The 23,912-nt window shown below is 29.3% G+C and overlaps 2 protein-coding genes across 2 annotated transcripts in view; one reads left to right on the forward strand and one right to left on the reverse strand.

The window, feature by feature from the left end:
• LOC116770534 (serine/threonine-protein kinase SIK2) overlaps positions 1-21,608 on the reverse strand; it is a 30,425-nt gene extending 8,817 nt beyond the window's left edge. Inside the window, exons 1-6 of the mRNA XM_032662043.2 lie at positions 20,976-21,608; positions 10,079-10,195; positions 6,308-6,371; positions 2,918-3,033; positions 2,422-2,592; positions 1,241-1,364 (exon numbers count right to left, since the gene is read on the reverse strand). Of these exons, the coding sequence (XP_032517934.2) occupies positions 1,241-1,364; positions 2,422-2,592; positions 2,918-3,033; positions 6,308-6,371; positions 10,079-10,195; positions 20,976-21,131 (748 nt within the window). The 5' untranslated portion in view covers positions 21,132-21,608. The remainder of the gene's footprint in view (positions 1-1,240; positions 1,365-2,421; positions 2,593-2,917; positions 3,034-6,307; positions 6,372-10,078; positions 10,196-20,975) is intronic.
• Positions 21,609-22,213: 605 nt separating this feature from the next.
• Positions 22,214-23,842, forward strand: LOC116770572 (N-alpha-acetyltransferase 30-like). Its single transcript, XM_032662108.2, has 2 exons — positions 22,214-23,238; positions 23,385-23,842. The coding sequence occupies exons 1-2, from the start codon at positions 22,513-22,515 to the stop codon at positions 23,547-23,549; spliced, it is 891 nt and encodes a 296-aa protein (XP_032517999.1). The 5' UTR covers positions 22,214-22,512; the 3' UTR covers positions 23,550-23,842.
• Positions 23,843-23,912: the final 70 nt, after the last annotated feature.

The following is a 23,912-nucleotide window of genomic DNA, read 5'->3' on the forward strand; positions in this document are numbered from 1 at the left end:
TTATAACGATTTGTTTGTTCCTTGTACACATGGACTTACGCGTATATATATGATTTTGCCCTCTAAAAGACCCATGGGTTGGTGCACCCAACTCTTCATCTCACCCACGATACCACGTACATTCGCACTTACCGAGTAATAAAATATAACAACTACTTTATATATTGTTAAGGGGTTATAATTATATTGATTGATAGTAAATATTTAAAAATATTGCATTGAATCTCAACCAAATCTATAGTCCAAGCTTAACTAGGCCAAAGCTATAGTCCATACATTTTAAATACCCTTAAATTTAAGCATTTATTTTTGAATTGAATTATTTAAATCCAGATAAATGTTTTCTTAAATATAATTTTATTTATATATTGATGTAGACAGGTGTGTACCAACTTTAAATAAGTTTTGCATGTGCTTTATGACGCAATAGCCGCATCATATATATACATATAGGTATTTATTTATTGCACAATAATTAATGTTTATTTACATTTACTTATTTAATATTGATATTGTGTTAAGGTTAAAGAAATCGTATACCGAGTGTTATGTATCAAGAATTTAAAAATACCACTCTGTTTCAAATAATTTATCATTTTGTAACTCAAAGGTTAAATATGAAATATTACTCGAGCTATTAACTTATTAATAAACTAAACTTGTAGAAAACAAAACGTAGTTTGTTATATTTTATAATAGAAAGAAGTCTAAAAAACTATTAAGTAAGTTTGCTAATATATTTTATTCGATGACTTTAAATATAAATAAATTTTAATATAAAGCTAATAAATAAATATAAAATTCATATAAACGTAAACAATTCATTGAATACAACAAACTGTTTAACTAAATCCTGGAATCCAATTTGTGATCACAGATAAACTTTGAACTAATGTGACTGTCAAGACTATTCGAGTTAAATCTCTCAAGAAACTACTCACCGAGTAAATTACTTCGGATTCGTACTAACTGAATTAGATAACAACTTTTCTTAATTCCATTACTCGGGAAATGTCCAAATGTAGTACAGAAAAATATATCGCTTGATATTCAATAGGCTCACGTGTGTGAATCTATCATATCATAATAGAGATTTTTTTTTTAATTTTTATGACAAATTTTATGTGAAGTGACAGAAAATCTTTGCTGTCATGTCGGATATAAGAAAAATAAAATTGACATATTTCTAATCCAATGTAATGAATAATAATCATATAGTGTTCCAAATTCGAACGCTCACCCTCACTCATGAAGTACGGTATCCTAAATCTTCCAGACAGAACGCGATCCCGTAGCGACTGCAGCGTGGAGCCGTCGAAGGGTAACGCGCCGCACACCAACACGTACAGCACTACCCCCAGGCTCTGGAATTATATTAATCATAAATAGTGTTCCAAATATGAATTTCAAAACGACTCTTCGTGTTGAAGATTCAACGAATATATTTTTTTTTTAATTTGAATTAAGCGTGTTCGATATTTTAATTTGATTTATTAAGTTTTGAAAAATTTAAACGTAATCCATGTTTTATCATTTGGACAGAATGTAGTGCTGAGAAAAAAAATTGAATTTTTACGTGACTGATTAAAGAATAAGTGAAAAAAACGTGAATATTAGTTTACATCGAATTATAAATATACTTTGATTACATAACCATAAAGAAATCGGTTTAATTGCATTGTTTTATTTTCAAACATATTAAAAATTTGCATTGCCAGTAATAAATTCATTTTTCTCAGTCTAACAACTTTTACAAAAGGCAAAATTTTCAATTTAAAATTCTTGTATATTTCTAACTATCAAATACCAAATTCTGTTCACGTAATATTCTCAAAGTTATTAAAAATTCCACTTTTTTATGTAATGAAAAAGAAACCGCTTTTAATATGTATATACAAATTTTATTAAATTAAAATAATTAAAGTGATTTGTCGAAAACTTTAAGAAATATTTGAAACGCTTAACTGTTAATTATAACGATGGAAGTCAAGCAAAGCAATTTTGAGTGGACAACGAGAATATCGGGAAAATGCCATCAGACTAATTAGGAAATATTTCCACTTGGAGACGGATTTTTAACGTTCATTCCCTTGAAATATGTCTGGTATTTCATCGAAATTCCAAGGACATTTCGTATCCAAATACACTATCAAAACTTTATTTCGGTATCGCTGTTTATATAAAACACAAAATATCACTAGAGGCTCAATTTAGTAAATTTGCGTCAAACCCATCATAAAAATTTATTTAGTATCTCGCGACCGTTTTACATAAGACGAGACGTAAACTTTATATCTTTAGCCTAGTTATCAAATATTTTCTAACGCTAAATATATTTCGAAAATACATAAAATCATATAAAAACCGCAATTCATTATTTGTTATGTAAATATCAATAGCAGATTTAATTCAATGACGTACCCATATGTCAATTTCAGGGCCAGTATACCGTTTCCCTTCAAAGACCTCTGGCGCGGCGTACGGCGGGGATCCACACCACGTGGCCAATAGCTCGCCAGTGGCATAATAGTTGCTGAATCCGAAGTCAGCTATCTTAATATTCATATTCGCATCCAGTAACAAATTCTCCGCCTGGAGGAAAAGTTACACTGAAGCTAGACCAATGTTAATACAAAATTAGCCAGTTTAACACGATTTTCGAATTAACTTTCAGATTGGAGATAGGTTTAGCAGATTGGATTTAGAATACGAAGTGATGTATATTATTGTAATTTATGCTCTGTAGCATATAATGAATACGCTGAATATAGAAAATTATATATTTTTACTAATTATGTCATTGTTCAAATTTTCACTTGAGCTCAGAAACAGTACTGACTACGTGTTTAGATTAAAAAATATGTTTTTTTTTTAAATATAGTAGCTTATTTTAGTATTAATCGAATTTATAACTAACCTTCAGATCCCTGTGCACGATTCTTCTCTCGTGACAGTATTCGACTGCTGACAGAATTTGCCAGAACTTTCTCCGAGCAGCCTGCTCCGCCATTCGACCGTACCTTGCTATGTAATCTGAAAAATAAAACCATATATAATACGTAGAAATATAATATAAAACGTAAGGCATACAAAAATAAATAAAAACTATATCTAGGTTTAGGTTATTTAGATAGTACCAGTCTTCAAGTTCATAGATTAATAAAAAGTGAAAGCGCTAGTTGAGTAATAAATCCCAGCAAATGCGCATTTTATAAACTAATACTTGTACTACTTCCTCTATCCTAATCATCGTACACTAGACATAGAAGTTTAATATCTATAAAAATTATTCCAATAACGTGAATGTAACAAAATTGTAAGTAAAACTTAGTAAATAAAACTAACATCTAGTAATCAACAAGATAATACAAATGAAAATGATAAAATAGCTTTCTTATTCCCATGCCGTAGAAATTTATCTCACGCTCTTTCTTAATTAGTTTTTTTTTATAGAACACTTATTTAATTACAATTCCATTCAGCTATTATTATTTATTGATGGCCACAAATAGTAACGAAATTTTATAATCTAATTCATGTTTGTGACGTCATTATAAATATCCTCGAATAAGATTAACGGACCGTTAATTTGATCAATCAGTAAGGTCGGATATTTTCCGATACAATAGTCAATCAAGTTGATTATACTATTGTCAATATTATATTCAAAAAACCTTAATTACGCTATAAAAAGTTGTATTACATACTTATTGTGCGCATTAAATGTAATTCTCGAAAGCTGTCAGTTATATACAAATCATAAAATCAATATAAGTATTTGAACGAATCCAATGACATCATCGTGCAGGTGTAGGTAAATTATTCGACCGCCCCCTTCATCACAATAGGCGTCATCTGCTAATGTTTCCTTTGCCTCGAGACACAAAAGTTACACACGAGACTAGCAACTAACGAGTTATGTTCACTTGTGAATACATGTTACATCCTCTTAAGTAAATAAGACATCTTTGCATATAACTTATTTAGCCCGTGAATGTATGTAGGTCGTATAACACTCGAGTATTGATACGGTATATATATAAAGTAAATATTCAGAATAAAATTCCATCAAGACCTGAACGAGGTCGTTCTGAATACAAAAGCATCAAAAAGGAGTTCGCTTTGCATTTCATGATCCTGAAGTAACGCGAAACAAAGGAAGGCAAACATATTCCAGTTTACAACATTAATTATACATTTCATAGCTATTAAACTGTTACCGAGTTGGTAATACGTATTACACAAAAGAATTAAATTCTTTATATCACTTTTTCTTTACATTTTTTTGCTTTAAAGATTAGCAATTCACAATACTCTTGTGTATATAAATTTATTTTAAAATTGCGTCCAATTGTTGTGAAGTTGATATAAAATATTAAGAATATAAGTTACATGAACAAAGTCAAAGACAGCGGTTACCTGGATATGATTTACTGTAAGTTATTTTAAATTAGCTACGATTTTATTTGAAGTAAATTGCCGCAATTCTATATAATGTCGTAATAGGAAGAAAAGGAAATAAAAAATGTGGAGGTAACTGTATTTTGCGGCAAATCGAGTTACCCGTACTCCAGTAATAATACTCTAAGTTAGACAGAGTGTCAGCTGTGAGCAAAATTATTTCCCATCCCTGCACAACCCCGACGGCTCAGTGACGTCATAGCCCGCTACTGACGTCATAAACGAAGTGGCAAAGAACCTACGTCTTTTGCTATACTTATTGAAAGGCGAGGTTTCATAAACTTAGATATTGAATATTGTACAAGATAAAAAACAACTTTTACAGCTAATACTTCTTTTATATCCACGACGATGCCTATTTTAATATAAATTTATTTATTTCTATGTAACTTTTAACACAATTATTCCGTAAATTTAAAGCAACTTATAAATAATTAATACGGAATACATAATAAATCTTCTTAATGAAGTAACACTCCGTCATTATTAATAATGATATAATTAGTCAAAATACCAATAAATGCATATAATGATTTTCAACTTTAATTAATAAAAACCACACACCACAATATAAAATATAATTTGATAAGAACAATTAAGAATAATATTACATTAATGTGTTTCAAATAAATTATTATTTCATAATTACGTAATGCATTTAGAAATTAAGTCTCACTGATGCATGAAATAAATACGTAACATAAATAAAATATTATGAGACTTTCTATTAAATTTAATTTCATAAAAAAATCAATATATACATAATATAATATCAACACTCGTCTGTGTATTTGAAAGGATGTTAAGAGAATTCATAAATCCTTATTGAGTAATATAAGGCCAGACGCCCACGTTTTCCATATTTGTCGAATGTGGGAAGATATTGAGTCAGTCTGTATAGCCTTATATTAGAAATTTATTGTGAAATCGATTGTGTACATTCATTTAAATAATTCAGTCTGAGAATACTAAAGTTATTCTAGCTATTGTTTTATACTTTAGATATGTATATATGACGGAATTAGTAGGTCCAGGATTGTTTTTAAAAACTGTGACGTTATCATTAATGACGTCAAAAATGCCTTCATCTTGATTATCGTCTCTCAGGCTACTGAAAAACACCTCGCAGATTTTTTGATGAATCCCTTATTTCGTAGAGATCATTATATAATAAATATGTACCATTTTAGTTAAGTTTTTATGTATTGAAATAAATATTCCAATTAAAATTCCTATAAAAAATATAGAATAAAAAATAATGTACTCTAGAACTTCGTTAGGACACGATAGTTTAATTGGCAAGTAACTGGAACGCGACATTATGGAGGTTGGGGCTCGAATTCTGCTCATGGGCAAAATTGGCTTATTTTTCCTTCTATAGTTTTTGTTTCAAATTTAAATCCTGTTTTTGATAAATCATGATGTCTCTATATATTCTATATATTCCTACATAATAGAATGTAATAATCTATAGAAATTAATCTGTAGGAAAAAAAAATTTGCTTCTTCCTTAATCTACCTGAAGTTAATTACACACATACCTGAATGTTAGACTACATCGAGAAAAATATTATAGAATTTCCTTATATTTATAATTTTATACTTGAGTATTTTTTAATCTCGTTATCTTCGTCTGAAATTTTAGCGTCAGAGTCAAAATTAGTTCTATAGAAAATTTTATTACCAAAGGAAAGCTCTTAATAGACAATTACAGCATTCATTTTCTCAGGCAACTTCGGATGGCCAATTAGGACAGTGATGACGTCATTTAGTTCAACTTAATGGATGCAAAATTTTCTAAAAAAACAAAATGGCGGCAGTTCAAACAAAATTGCATTTTACTCACCAAATATTTCCCCTTTGCTCGCGTATTCCGACACGATGTAGATCATATTCTTTGTCTCCATTACCTAAAAATTATACATTTTATTTAATATTACCAATAATTATAATCTATTACTTATACCAGGTCAAACTTAGTTCTGAAATGAGAAATGCTCTAGAAATGAGAACCTCCTTTTTATAGGTCGGTTATAGGCTTACAACTATATTTATCCATCGCCCAACCGGAACCATCTCATTTATTCTCACGACATTTAACACAGAAGTTAAGGAAAATTTTTACGAGGTCCAAACATAACAACTCTTTTATCCCCGACCCATAGATAACTGATAAAAAATTTCTTTCAAATATATTTCTATTATGTAAAGGAAAATCTATTTATAGAAACTTTTTAGGCGATCATTTCAACGTTTAAATTGATTAGGATCTCTGGCGTTTTTTTTAAATTTAGAAGATAAGATACACTTATATATTAGCCCAATACTTATTTTTAACGTTAAGCACGTTTCACACTTTTTCGCATCTTTTTGTCAATTAAAAGAAGACTGTGTTTAGGTCATTCAATTAATAATAATTTATCTTTTGGATATAATAGCAACAAAAAACATAAATAACAAAAATTCTTTATAAAAATAAAAGTAAAGAAAAATATTACTAATATTTTTATATATTGATTAAACTAAGCGTATTCTCAGATACAACCCGCGAGTACATGTTTCGTATAAATGGGAGTTTATTTTTAAATAATAGTTTAACATTTTCTATTTTCAACAAATGAGAATGTCTGGTTCGAAGCTTTCGTGCAAAATATATATTAATTGAAACAGTTGTTATAGTCCGTGACTATGAATAAAGGTCACGTGGTACTAAAAATATCCGTAAATAAAATTACGTGTCAACGTACGACTTAAAAACACTCTGAGAATAAACATGAAACGTTTATCAATTAATAATTCCTTAACTATTCAAATATTAATCTCATGACATCTGTAATTAAGACACATTTTTAATCTTAAATCGACATTTATCTATGGCAACTTCCTTTAAGGACAGAGAAGTACAAAACTTTAGCCTTTAGTCAGCCTTTGGTTCGTACCTTTTTGTGTTTTTAACATCTCTGTAGCCAGCCATCATTCATATCATTAACAGCTTTTAACTCATTCATCGTTTTGATTCTCGTAAGCTCTTGTTCCAGTAGCAGGAATCGTCTAACGTAAGTGTAAGCTATTTTCGTCTTTGACATATTAAGTGCATTGTAAAGACGATTTTATAATTATCAAGATTCCCAAAAAAAAAATTATAGAAAATGCAGTTTTAATTATTACACTTTAGGTATACGACAATGCATTTGAATTAGATCACGCGTTTTATAATATAAACAACAGTTTCATTTAAATTAAAATTCAAACATAATTATCACTGCTTCATTTGAACCAAAAACTTGAAGGTTTCGTGATATATTTAAATTATAATAAAATAAAGTTATGAAAGTTTTTTTATCAATAATATAAATTTATAAAGCGAAATTAAGTATGAAGTAGAAAAAAATATATATTTAAAGAAATCAAAATGAAAATTATTTTTTCTTTTAATTTCCGCAGATATATTTTATTTTATTTCTTAAAATTTATACGTTAAGAAAAAAAGAAAACACTAATGAGAAATAGAGAATAATATTTAGCAACACACTCTCAGCTATGTATAAATAAAGCATGATCAATATTAATTTTAGTACTCCTACTTGACTTTGATATAATTTAATACGTATATTTAAATTAATAAATTATCATCAAAATAAATTTTAAACCACTCAAAAAGATTAAAATGTATAAGTAATAAGTAGAATTTTTCCCAATAACAAAACGATCGTCACTTCAAGTGTCTCAAGATTATGGTAAATTAAGATAAAATAAAAACTCTATATTTATCAATAAGAACCTAGGTAAACAGAGAGGCTTTAAAAAATAGTGAAAGAATAGAATAGAATAGAAATCCTAAACAATATTTCCGTGTTGACGTATAGCCCGCGCGGTACGATTTCATATCTAAAACGTGATAAGCGGCGACACATCGGCTACATTCTTCAAACTGGCTTGTTAACATGTCCTAAATGCTAAGCAAAGCTTGAACGGTAATTTCACAACACATTAACCGTGTCACTTAGAATTGCATACGGTATTTGCTATTTACGAAACGCGATCAAACAGCCAATTGAACATTCAAGTTATGGAGACTCTGGAAAAAAAATATTTCGTGTTGTTTTTTTATAAAGATTACCAAAAAAAATAAACGTAAAATTATATCCTCTCTTTAGTTCTCATAACAGATATTTAGGTAAGTTACCTTAATGTGTAAGAGTTGGCTATACCGAATAATTATAAAGACATAAGTACCAAATTGTATATAATTGTTTAAACTTTATATTTATACACAAAATCATATTTTCAAAGAAGCCAATAATAATGTATAAATTGAACGATGTAAAATTTATTTGCGAAATAACCTTATAAATGTTAAATGCAAGATTTGTATGCGTGTGTTTGTTATTCAATCACAAAAAATACCCAACCCATGTATTGACATGTTGAACTTAAATAGATATAGGATTGGAAAAACACGGATGCTATCATGTAATTTAAGGAAAACGGAGTGAATGTCTGGTTTTTAATGTATTTTAAAGGATTATATTAAACAAATACGTTTTTTTATTGCTTTATCGTCAGTCGTGATGATGTAAACAGTGCTGAGAGATTTTTTATTCTAAGTTAACAATTCTACATTTGCTTATGTCATTCGTATTAATGAATAAATTCGATGTTCACACATAGCCCCTGTTACGAAGATGTCAATTCCTATTGTTAATATCTTTTTTAACTTAATATTATAAAAATTAAAATGAAGTCGGTAATGATTTGCATTTAATTTAGTTACTGAATTTTTAAATACACATGTTTTTCAGGCAGTAAATTTTGTTGAAAAGTAATTAAATAAGCACGGTGTGGTCCTCTGAAAGAACAAAAAAATTTGCATAATTTTCGGGTAGGTATTGAATTGAAATTTTTAAGAGTATTAAAATCTAATATTATTTTAACTTAGCAATTTGAAATCATAGTGAGTAATCAATTGCGGACTACACTTCTAATTTTATTTTTATTAAAGACACAATTAATGCAATTATTGAGATGACAGTCGCATATTCAAACACACATTAATTCCCTAAAGCACTTAGATGAGTGAGAATATAGATGGTAAACGGCCAGCTGTACGAGATATTGCCACCGCCCGCGCCATATTAGACTCAGGTGCACTTAGCTTGCCGAGTACTTTTTACTTTACTCATACAACTGTAATGCGACATGCGATAGACGGAAAACCCAAAGTTAGGACGTACTACAACTGACGTAAAATGGTACATCGTTTGTTGATATAGTAATTTCAATACAATAATGAACAAAGCAGTATACAAAATGACTCACTATAACATTGAATAGCAATGTATAATAAATTGTACATATATAAAAAGCATTATATAAATATATCGTACGTACACATTACATATTAAGAAAATTAAATAGGACCTAGGAGGTTTGCAATTCTTTACCGAAAGAGTTTGAATTTTTTATATTTAGTGTTAAGAATTAGAAATCTTAACCACTTTTCATATTTATTTAAATTAGTTTCGTATTTGGTCCAAGGACCAAACAATTGCATATTTGATTATGTCGATATCAGTTTTTTGTATCATACGTTATTATTCTTTTTTTCTTTACTTACTTGATAAAGCTTAATAATATGAGGATGGTCTAGCCTCTTCATGATGTCCACTTCGCGGTAGACTTTTTGAAGATTACTGGCATCTAACTGTGATTTATCTATTATCTTAATTGCTACCTGCAACAGAGAGAAAATACATTTATAGCAACTATAGTAAACTTAAAGGAAAATATTTACCCTCAAAATCATATATATTAACTGAAAAACAAAGTCAAGGTCAAAAACCACATATCAGAAGGAAAATGGACATCACAAAATAAATCTCACTATCAGACAATATCTATTGATAGTAAATTTTTATCTCCACGTAATAAATCCGTCGAGAGTACAAAATTGTGTCTAGACGTGTATTTAATTGAAAATCTTTATTAGTTTTTTTATAAAACCTGAATCGATATGTATGGATGTTACAACGGAAATGTACAGTTATTCGGTGATTTGCTGTTTCCATACAGACAAAGACTCTCTGACGTAACACACGCGTCACTTGCCCCGATTGAGCCAATTGACGTGATTGGTAACGCTGCGACCTCTAGATTCAATAAAGCATCCATGGAAAAGAAAGCAAACATACTATATATATATAAACAATAAAATAACACAATCAAAAATAATCATAATATATATGATTGTATTCAGAAATTTACCTATATAATATTTTTCTTTTACAATTAATTTATTATGAAATAAAAATAGATTTGTAAGTTCGTTTATAATATATTTATGGATTTCTGCAAAATTTTGGGTGGAATAGGAAATGATTCGATAGATGGATATTAAAAATAACATACATTAAATAAATTATCACGGCCATGTTATGATATTGGTGTTATTAAAAATGTTTACGTAATAAAATTGTTGAATTATTTAGTGCGTGAATAAAAAGACCAAAAAAAAATATACGGCATCGTATATTCGAAATTAGAATCAAAGTGCTTTTATGCATTTTGTATATGATAATAAAGATGGCAATTTTAAAATAGAGGTGATATTTGAAAGATATGCACCATCAGACGCTCGACATTGACCCGATTTCGATAGCATGCTACTTACGTCACAGAGGCCCTTGCTATCAAATTGACTTAAACAATAATTCCACTCTCATAGTAAAAACTTCATGTTTTTTTTTATTGCATGAGCGATCAAGATCCGAATTTTTCTGACATAAAAATCTGCTATTTTTTTAATGCAATACAGGTATGAAATCAAGGTGAATGTATGGAATAATATATTAGAATCACGTTTTATGATGGGCACATTTTATTTATAAGGTTACAACTATAAAGATTATGAACGTCGTAAACCGGACTGAAACCATGTAATAAAACCAGGTTTGGTAGCGGCTTAGTAAAGTTTCGTATGAAGTAAATAGTTTCTGTAATTTAAAAAGTACATATATTTTTGAATACCTTTAGTACTATTGAACTTGAATGCGATTACATTAATAAATAATTAATGTCCGCAACTGTCTTAGAAAGTTTAATTTATGAAAAACAAATCCTTTTTTCGATATGCAGACCTATTGGAACCAAAATATTATTTTAATTAAATCTAAGTTGTTTTTTAAGAATATAAATAGAACGGAAAGTTATACAAAAACATACTTTACATTAGTAATTTTGTTACATACGGTTAAACCTTGCACGGGGTTAATAAAAGCTACCAATTTTTAAGCTCTATATACTTGACAAGCTAGTAATAAAGCAATCTTCAGTGTTACCATCTCATTTAAATATGTATAACAATCAATTAACGCGTTCCTGATTAACGTTGCTGAGGAGTAAGGAATCATAAAAGGCATTTTCCTACAGAAAAAATTACCTAATTCACTTAAAACCCGCCATTTTTTTATGTACTTACGTCACGAAGATTTCATGATGTACAATAAATTTAACGTAAACATTAAAATTAAATACAATGTATGTACATACATACACTTTTATATTAAGCTAAAATATGCATTAAAATAACTCAACTATAAATAAGAATTTACTTGAAAACGTTAATTTTAATGAATGGAAAGTTTCCGCTTGCAATGCATTCCGTAAAAAAAAATATTTACATTAAATGTATGTACGATGAAATCTCTGTATGTATCCATTTCTCTATCTAACTATAATAATTCTCATAAAACATATTACATCGAAATTAATTTTTATCTGTCAAAAGTAGGTGAGCTGGAATTTATAACCCAATTACTAGATATTTCTTAAAAACGCAACACAAAGACATAAATTATATTGTCACACGATATAAGATAAATGGTTTCTATCCACGTTAATACGAGATTTCACAGATATTTTTCATATTTATCAAACTATTATTTTATATAGCTAGTTTTTAAATATATTTTTACTCTACTGATTTCTTAGCGTTGCGAGATAAATATTACATAAGACATAAAATATACTGATTAAATGACGTAAGAGGAACATCTGTATATATAATAATAAATTATTTCAATGCTCTTTAAAGACGCAGGTGGTTTATACTTTATGGTACAACAAAACAGCTAAGTAACGGATAAAGTTTAACAATACTTTCAATTGAAACGGTAATTTTTTTTATCATTTTCTTTAAACAAACGGCCACTTTCGTAGGTCAACGATCTAATGTTATTGAACCGTCTGTAGTGACGTGCGACTCGTCAGATGTCGGTGATGTTGATACATTTTTGAAACAAAAACCGTAATAGGAGACCAGAATTAAGATTAAACTTGCTTATATATATAAATTTTTATTCGTGGCAACCCTAATACGGACAGCGAGATGTAGCTTCTTGTTGTGCAAATCGACATTTAATTACACGAGTTTTGAAATATTCCAAACCAATTACATTAAGTATCCACTTAGCAGACGAAACATAAACATTTAACATACATAATACAATCTATTATTCTCATAAAAAGAGAAACACGAGCTGAAACATAAAGCGTCGTTAAGCATATAATACTTTGAATAAATTCATTTCTTTCATAACGTTAAGAAAAATCATCTTGAATTGTTTTCAATACGTCCAAAATGCAATAAAAATGACAATTACAGAAAACATTAACGGAATGTCTTTGGGTAAACAACACAAGATGTGGCAACACTGTTAAAGAATAATATATTATTTTTTATATAATGCTATGTAAAATGTTGTTTTAGAAATGTTTTATTTAGTTTAATTTTCTCTAGGGGTCGGAATATGTAGGACAATTATAGCTATTAACTGGTGTGATAACCTAGAATCTATAGAAAAACCATCTAAAAATATATATATTTTTATTTATTTTTTCTTACCTTTCCTTTTTATTGACTAAATTGTTATCGTAACGTATATATTATTACAAAACCAATAACGCCCGAACTATTTAAGTCCATCCCTTAAGCCCATTAGTATTTAATACTCCATGGTCTAAGTGCTTCTTTAAGTTTACCTTAAGTATGTTTGTTAATTTGTTACTTAGATATATTTTTAAATTTAGACAGACTTAAAGGTTAACTTGTAGCTTGTAGCACTAATGTCTCAACAGCAAGGGACATTATTCACGAGGTCGGACGTTCTACACACTTCGTGATTTTTGTACCAGGAAACAGTTTTATTAGATCAGTGTTTCCGGATGTATTATCTAATTTTGAGGCCACATACAGGAGTTGAAAATCACTAGTGAAATAATGAGTCTTAGTTATTACGAATTAAAACGATACATATTAATTATTGCGAAAGTTTTTGGCATCAAAGCCGTTCGCTAATTAATATTCATTTTGTCATATGAATTATAAAACGTCAAACTCATTCAAAACCTCTATTTAAATAAGGTTACGAGTTTGATTTTTGTTCAAAAATGTCATGTGAAATTACACAATTATGAATTCATATACATATATATATATATATATATCTTAAATATCTTCCAATAGCGAATAAAAACATATACATTTTGTAGAAAATTTTCCATGAACGATTTGAAAACATCTGTACGTCCACAAAAAATTGCATTACAATATTACCAAATAAAAGATCTAGAACGAAGACCGAATTCCAAAAGTCATTGCTTACCAAATTATCAATTTTAATTAAGGTTATACTTAACGTTAATTACAATTACATTTTAAAAAACGAACCTTTCATCATTATTATATTAGAAGACATTCCAGCAGATATGTGATGCGGATCTCATCATAATTTAACGCTGCAATGAATCTGGAGATGTAATATATAGAGCTTAAAATAAAGAGCCACCTATATAATACTTTCTTGGCCGGTTGAACCTGAATAAACTGATTTACATCACATCAACTAGGTATGTTATCTTCGTGTTTTTCCTTCTTAACAAGAAACAATACCTGTTTCATACACAAATTAAAATGATCTTGAATGTTTTTAAGCAATACATAGAAGCTAGTATGGCCTTTTTACGGTTTCATAATTACATACGTCAAAGGAAAAAGTTCATCAAAAAGATATATTTTTTTTTATTCAACTATCTACCTTATATCTTTAATAATAATATCTATTATCTATGTCACGGAATGGTTCATCTTCTGGCATCAGAAATTTTATCTGACCAATGTCAGAATTATCATAACGTAAAGCCGGGATTATTCTTATCATATAAACAGTTTAATCAAGATCAACATTGCTTGTAACAACTGCTTAATTTTTTTTATGTTAAAACAGATATAGATATTTATCTTAATAAAAGTATATACCTTAATTTAAAAATATCATAGATTTCGACATATCCTTTAAAAAATATTAAGAAAGGAATTAAAATTTCTAATTATGGCTTTATTGAAAAAAAAAAAGGATTGAGAAATATTTTTATAACTTAAACGTACTACAGACTCGAAACACAATATGAAAGTTAATCCGATCTTAATGAAATATAAATTTTAAAATCGCTTTCTGCTTTCTGTTATATAAAAAAAACAATACTAATTATAATACAGGTACTAGGATATCAGAGCTACTATTTTTGAAATAACTATGGAAAATGGAAAAAGACAGACTGTTATCAAACATCAGATAAGGTCTTGACGCGCCCTTCAAATAGATAGCTAATATTTATTATACAATTAACATAAAGCAACCATAATATAAAATAATTATATTAATTTAACGAAACAATAGTTTTTTATTCACATGACCTTACATTTAAAGATTTATCGTAGTTTTTAATATAAAATTACATCATAATTACCAACAATAAGCTAATTAAAATATAAGGATTTACCTAATCAAGATATGAAATGTAGGAATAATATATTAATAATATTTGCATTTTTGTATGTGTGATTATTTAAATTTTCTAACTTTTGGACTGGTTAACAAAAAGATTACTACTTATCAAATTCCGCGAGATGTGTCTATATGTATAGTGCAATATCTAGTACATATAGAATAAAGAAAATTGTTATTGCAGCTTAAAACCATGTTAATTATAACTTCAGTGTATTTATTTTAAAATTATATTTAAAAAAAAACCAATAGTATTTTTGTTCGAATAACAAATCTTCACATTAAATCTAATTTTATACACAACTTTATTTAACCAAAAATTTATACAGATTTTGAAGAAGACAACATCTGGTTTCGAATTCTAACCTCAAGATGTTTATGTTATCTGTAATATTAATAATAAACTGTGTGTTATTAAACATTGGGGGAAACATATCCCGGGCGAGTGTCGTTTACGTCAATTCTTATCTTATAATTACGATAAGACTAAGACGATGCTCGCATTGTTGACGCACCTGCGTCTCATTTATAACCTACATTAAAAAAAGGAAGGTTCCTTTTTCGTAAATGAACGTTTTTGTAAAACATAAATCATTTCGTGACGTACGAGCTACTGTTGACCGAAAGAAGTATTTATCAAACGTAGCCTACGTCACTACTCATTAGAATATTTTCGGTGAATGTTATTGTCTTGGGTCGATATATAATTAGGGTTACTTTCGCTCATTGACATGCCAAGTTTGTTCTTCAGCCAGACGAAGGATCAGCTAAGAATAATTATAAGACTTCACGCTGTCGCGAATTAGAAAATTATGAACAATTAATACAAAATCTATAAGAAATGTATGAAAAACTCTTTTGTTTTTTTTTTCTTTAGCAGCTTTTGTGTTGAAATAGTATCATAAAAATATTTATAAATAATCGATACATATATATGGTAATAGTTAACAAGGTAGGTACTAAACGATCGACGTTCGCCGTAGTGGTTACTGTCTCCGCCCTCCTACCGAATTCAGCGTAATCAACAAGTCCAGACTGCGATCAATAGGGCCGAGGAAGCAGGAAGGTTGAGGAGTGACAAAGACAGGATAACCAGATCCGCTTGAGACTGCAAGTATTTTTCATGACGTAATGAAATGCATTCAGCCAATCTTATTTTATTTCTTTTAAACTGTTCCACATTCTCTGTAACGTTAATTAAGAAACCAACCAACGTAACGAGCTGAAATTCTGCAGATCCTCACATTAATTATGACAGAATAAATTTTCATTGCATCACGAATTGCCTCGGCGTACAGACGAGGTTGAAATTCAAAAGTTAATTTGTAATAAAAATACAAATGTACATACATATATGGAACATAGTTAAGGACCTTGTTGTCAACAGATTATTATTATTATAAATATTTTATTGATAACTAATATAGAAACAACTAATCAGCGATGTGTAAACTCTCGCTGTACTATATATAAAATTCCTTTTAAAAACTTCTTAAAACACGTTAAAACTTGAGCGTAAAAACACATCATGTATACGTAGCTGAAAGTGCTTTTCTCTAACGTAAGCACGGGGTGAACGTAGTACCCTCCATACTAGTGCCACCCACCCCCACGGCCTAAAAATCCTTTTCCCCACCAAAGCAACCGTATTCAATTTGTTATCTGTGCAGCTTTTGAAAGAGTTTTATTTAAATTATGTTCCAAATTAAAATTGCAAGTTTTTTTTATATTGTAGCTGTAGTTTCTTGTTTTTAATCACAGGTGCACGCAAGCGTTACTTTTTAGTGCCAGAGTCTTTGTCTAAAGAGCACCTGCTTGTCGAGGTTTGTTTACCTACATACGTCTGTACAAGTTTTCACTGCATTTCTAATGTAGTAGAATATCCACACATATGTTTTCAAAAACACAAGATACATTCATTGACGTAAAAAACTATGGAATAAATTTGTCATCACTTTAATATAAACTAGAAATCTCAAGTTATAATTTATTAAAACCTTCTCCATTTAATTAAATACATAAATTCATTATCACACTTTTTTAGATACTGATGACTTATATGGACATGAAATAATAAATGCTTGATTTGAGCAAATAAGATAAGAGACCAAAAACAAGCTGAGAAAACAATGAGATCGAAAATTTTTACTGATTTGTAACAGTGATGTAGTAAAAAAAAGTTAAATATAACTGAAACTTGAAAGATTATTGAGGCCTCAAGTGACGTTGTCAGATTTTAGGTATCTAGTCTATTTTTGTATAATGTCATGTTTTTTAGACGAAATTCGATTATCAAATTCTGTTTAATAAACCAATAATATTTAATACATTTTGTAGCTTGACCTTCATCTTTGGCGTATCAAAGACAAAGACATTGAACTTTTAGTTTACGGCTTCATCGACTGATAAGTAGGTATTAAGATAATCAATATAAGTGAAAGTTTCAGTAATGTGGCTACCTAAGACGTATCTGAGGGTGACCGTCAGACTGCACAAAACAGATAAGAGCAAAACTCTGACGCAGAACTTTAAAATAGATAACGCATTTGCGTCAAGAGTACATTTTTCAAGCGGCTCAGTATAAACCGCTCGTGCCATACGGTACGATTTCCTGGCAAAATACACAGCTTTGTTTCTGTCACGCATCTTATACATGCTTCCTTAAAACCAATTACGGTTATATTATATAGCTGGCAAACTCAGACTGCACATACAGTACAGGTATCAGGTACTTAAATAAATGAAGATTCGTGTGTTGCATCGCTGACATATGAGTTATTGTAGCAAAGCTATGCCTAATAAACCTACAAACGTTACATATATAATATATTTTTTATAAATTATATTAATTCTATCGAACGTTCCATAGCATTTGCCTGTTTTAGTTTATGCTAATATAAAATACATACATTTTTGGTATGCCATAATTATAGTATATTTGAGCTACGCGCGTCTGACGCAAATTCATGATTATTCGACCGTCACCTTGATGGGGATTGTTCACACGGAAAAATGTTAAACCGTAAGACTGCGTGCATCAGAAGACAAGGTCGATGGCGTTGTATTTCTGGACGCGGAGCTCGTTCGACCTCAGACTACTCGATCGCTGATTGATGATTATGTTCCTTGAAATATTTCGCAGATGCTCTCATTAGGATATTATTATGAAAACGTTCATCTACAAATTAATATTTAAACCATCAGCACCTATAGATTACATATTAATAATATTTATTATGAAATATACATTGCCACTTTGACTTCTTTGAATTTTGTATCTCTATCCACAGTTTCTGGACGTCCTAATTAAAATTTTGATACGTATTACGTGGTTATGAAATCAGAATGTCACGGATATTGAATGGAAAGACAATTGACATCAGACAATGTGTTAGTTTTGTGTTATTTGAAACCATTCATTCAACTTGTTCTTTTATAACTTTCAACAATGCGTCACCACTCACCACTCTCTAGTGTCAGTTGGTGACACAATAATTAACATGTAGTGCAGTACTAAATAAATCAATTTTATATAGTAGAGTGTCTGTCGGTACGTTTAGAACGTTGTGAGTCACCCGGGGACGGTATTCGGCCAACGACCTAATTCGACGGGTTACTACTTCATACCTGTTTGATATGAAACGTATTTACATATGTTTTTGAACGCTTTAAGATTAGAAATATCACATTATTGACATGAATATGAATAAATATGTAATAATTATCATATATTTACAATCGAACGTACATCGATTCCTTGTTTGTAAATAAAATAATTAAAAAAATAAGGTTATCGCACGGGAGCGACAAACCGACAATATTTATAACTTTCTGATTGCATACGCAAAATTTACAACACTATCGCGTGTGCCCCCATTGAACGGAATGCTACACGTGATTTATAAGACACATATTAGACAAATCACAAGCAACACAACAAACGTATTCTATCTATTTGTTTTACTGTAGTAGACATTAATAATAATAGTAAACATGAACTAGATCCGGAAGTGTATATTCTGTAGTCTAGTATTGCATCATTGCTTCTACAATACGACTACAGATCCTATACATACTGTGTGCACGAGCCGATCATTTGTCATCATACCAAGTTTAGACTTATGGACTTAAACAATTGCAGATTGGAATCGTGACTTCGGTTATTATAGAGATTAGGAGCCTGGAGCGTATATTCTCTTGTTATATTCCATACAATAAATATATGATATTGAAATGTTACATTTATTTTATGTTAATATAAAATTTAACTCTTTAACTATTTTCGGTATAACAACCAAGACTAATTTGATTTAGGTTAACAAAATACTGAGTAACAGTCCTAAATTCTATTATTATTATTTTTAATTCAGCTGGTTTCAGAAAATATATCCATTAGATATTAATAAAATAAGATAATGTTTAATTAGGACACAAAGCAATAATAAAAGAAAAACGCAGCAATTGTCCGTGACTACAGTTAATGGTTTCATAAATATTTACTTTTTAGACGTCGCGTGACGTCTTGTTTATGATTTTTATTTTGTGCCAAGGGAAAGTTTATTTTGTCCTTGTCTAAGTTTATCTTTAAATCATATTTATAGATGAACCTGGCTGAGAACGAAGATTTAAGACAAAAAAGGTTTTATATTTTAAAAAGCTGCATTCTTTTTTTAAACGAGTGCATTTCAAACATTTTTGTTACTGATACTTTGCGAAGTTATGACTGTTTCGGAATTTATGGAGTGTTATTACTTTTTTTTAATATCGTACTAAATACATACATTTCTCACAATTGATAATTTTGTAGGTAATGTTAATAGGTCTGACAATCAAGGACATTCATATTACCGTATTAAAGTAAATAATGAACACAGGAAGATATAATAAAACATTCTAAATTAACGCCATATTAAAAACAAGGTTTCGTTTAGAAACCTATACGTAATTTTGATATGCATCAAAATTATTTCCTGCGTTTAATTATGAAGTTGCGAAACGCCTTCAATTCGACGAACGTTGCGCGGATAAAGATAATAATAATATCGCTAATTAAAAATAATTATTATTTAAACATGTTATTACACTAAATTATGAAAAGTAATTAAAGATTTATAGTATATTTGGTTCTATATTGGTATATTATAGAATTTTATACAATTAATCGTCGCTAGTTGTTTATTTGTTACTATAGTAAACTAGTAAAAAATAAATTTTTCTTTTCAATTATACGAACATTATCAAAGAAAAATATACTAAATATTTTCTTTATCTTAATAATATTCAATTATATGTTGACAGCTTTGCTGTCAGATAATAATTGTACGTCACGATTTTCCCACAATAAATTTATATGGACCGATGTCGTCACCCAAAGGTATTTTCAACTCTCTTTATTCTTATCTTATACACTCTGATATTCAACAAAGGCTTAATGATACAATAATTCTAGTTAATTGTATTGTTTGTTTTAATTAACCTTAATATTGAATATATATTTTTGTGATAATATATTATGTCTATCAGACATTAATTAGTGAGCTAGCTATTCGATTTTCCGGTAAAACAGCCATTCTGCAATTGCACGCTAAAATTGTTATGAACATTCAGGTCATAATCCAGAAAAATTACTAAGATTTGTATGCACTGAAAAAGTAACAATGGTATTCTTACCTCAGTCTTCGTTATTCGATGTCTGGCTAACTTAACAACAGCAAAATTTCCTTTGCCTATGGTCCTCTCTATGTCGTAAAAACCCACCCTGATGGGGGTTTTCGCAGGACGTTCGCGATCGGCCATTGTTGATTTGGAAATCATCAAACTTGACATATACTATTTTCACTTCACCAATTCAAAATTCCAATGTTTTATAATACTCTAAATAGAAATCCATTCAATACTACTCAGTCGTTACACTTCTATTTAACATATAAATAGCACAAAAATTAAACTACTGTGACTACAGTATTAACGTTAATGTAGAGTCCATGAATGATTTATTAAATTTTATTATTTGGTTATTATAAACCAACGATAACTTTAGTTATCCAAAATTGAGTTAAAATTTTATTAAAGGTACAGTGTGATGTTCATTAATGTTTTAAGTAACAGTTGATAAACCCTCTTCTAGAATCACTAGCACTGTGGTTTTAGTTTAAATTCAACATAATAGATAAATATTATATTTACAAATTATAGAAAATCACGAAGAGGCGGCGCGCGTTTGGTACGCTCAATAAACATGACGCCGCCGCCTCAATCCTCACCGGCTATCAACCGGATACTGAACTCAAGCCTATAGTCGACTTCTCGAGTAGAGTGAGCGAGACTCGAATCGAGCGAGTACTCGTGGTCTCGTCCAGAACAGCATAGTACTTGCTTAAAACAGAATCGCGCGCGTTTTCAGCAGCCATATTGTTTTCGAGTGACGTCATCAACTCGTAACTATAGAGTCTTTACTACGAATAAAACCTATATAAATGTAGTACAGAAATCATTTCAAATGTGTAAAACATTATGTCCATGTTGACGGCCAATTAATAAAATAATTAATTTATTGTAATTGAAGTTAGAAATAAAACATGTACAAAATACTATGCAAATATTTAGACAAAAATATAGATACTTAGATATTAAATTATTAAAAAAAATATATTATTATATTTTTAGGAAGAAATTTGAAATATATTGAATATTACAGTAATTATGATATTTAGTAACTTATACAGAAAGAAACACTTTAAAATGTATATATAAATGTTATGTTACTAATATACTTTAAGACTTACAAAATATAAAATTATAGTAATGGAAATTTGAAACTTGCATAACATAAAAATATAAACTTAAAAATCGAAGTCTTAAGGGCGAATTACTTCTTTATTGAATCTTTACATGGCAATACAAAACATCAATTTTGCAATGTGATTGTGGAGGGATTAAAGTACTTCTGTAAAAATTAATATAAATCCACGAAATATTTTCGTAGGTTGCATTTTTAAATTACTTATTTTATATATAGATATCATTTAACTTAAGTGTATATACATGCTGTCAAGTCACTTTTTCTATCGCAAGAATACTATTGTACCAAGATGTCCGTAGTACTCTTTTACGATTTTGACATGAAAATGTTTGTATAATCATACAATGCTTTTCTGAAAATTATATGAGCTTATAATCGATTTGAATGTGTATATAAAATATATAGATGAACATCGATATGAATCAAATCGTCGAAGAAAATGTACAAAATATAAAGTGCAATCAGAAAAATGCAAGCACGAAAAACAAAAGCAAAAAGGCCAAAGATCCTATTGAAACGACTGATGAAATTAACAAATTGAATGAAGACAAATTGAGTGATGCGTTAGTAAATACTCTTCATATTAACAACTTTAGTAACCTAACAAATGGTACAAGTGATCATTCTAAAGATAGTGTTGTCCATCCTAATGTAGAACCTGTAGCACATGATGCAGCACCCAGCGACGTTAAAATGAATGTAAATAGTGTAAAGTGTAATGATTTTGATAATCATGCTGTTAACAACATTGAACCTTTGGAAATTGAGAAGGTTATGTGCAGTGGGTTGAGTGAAAATGATAGTATTGAAAACTCTGACCCTTCACAGACATGTAAAGAAGAAATTGAAATTATATCCTATGAATCTGAGCTACAAATGCCAGAAATAATGAGACTCATACAAAAGGATCTGTCTGAACCGTATTCTATCTACACTTATAGATATTTCATCCACAATTGGCCCAAGCTTTGTTTTTTAGCCAGTCATGAAGGAAAATGTATTGGTGCCATTGTGTGTAAATTAGATATGCATCGAAATGCTGTTAAAAGAGGATACATAGCTATGCTGGCTGTGGATGAAAAATATAGGAAAAAGAAGATTGGTTCTAGATTAGTGCAGAAAGCGATTAGGGTAAGCCAGTTTAATGACAAGATTTTCATTTTAATTCAAAAAAATGTAAACTGAATATCAAAATTCTTATAAAGATTCCATTCCTATTTATTAATAGAGACTGCATTTTTAAAAATAGTATAGTCATGTTTCATTTTAATTTCCAGGCAATGATAGACGACAATGCTGATGAAGTTGTTTTAGAAACGGAAATCACGAACAAACCGGCACTGAAACTTTATGAAAATCTTGGTTTCGTAAGAGACAAACGCTTATTTCGATACTATCTCAATGGTGTAGATGCATTGCGGTTGAAATTATGGCTCAGGTGAAATCTGTAGGTAATGAATGGGAAATTTTCACTGTTGTGTTACAGCTCTGAGAAAACTGTCTCAGGCATATAAAAACCTACTGTTGTTATAATAACATAACTTCACCAGCCTTCCATGTGGATTATAGCCAAATGTATAGTTTGTTTCAATTAATTTTTTAATCATGTGATATGTTTTATTTTATCTAATTTATGTGTTAAAAATTGTTAATTAAAATGTTTTCTGCAATTTCTTTCATATTTCAATAAGTAAATGGTTGATATCCTAACAGAAAATACACAACTTTGAAGTAATATAGTGCATATTCATTTATATCCTTTATAAGTTATAATTTTAACAAAACAAAAGGCGTATTATAAAGAG

This window comes from Danaus plexippus, chromosome 7 (assembly GCF_018135715.1).
Source record: "Danaus plexippus chromosome 7, MEX_DaPlex, whole genome shotgun sequence".
Taxonomy (NCBI): Eukaryota; Metazoa; Arthropoda; class Insecta; order Lepidoptera; family Nymphalidae; genus Danaus; species Danaus plexippus.

Excerpts from the sequence above, each read along its gene's own strand:
- LOC116770572 (XM_032662108.2), top strand. The coding sequence starts at position 22,513 with ATGAACATCGATATGAATCAAATCGTCGAAGAAAATGTACAAAATATA. Across the intron at positions 23,239-23,384 it reads TAGTGCAGAAAGCGATTAGG|GCAATGATAGACGACAATGC; the intron begins GTAAGCCAGTTT and ends TTTAATTTCCAG.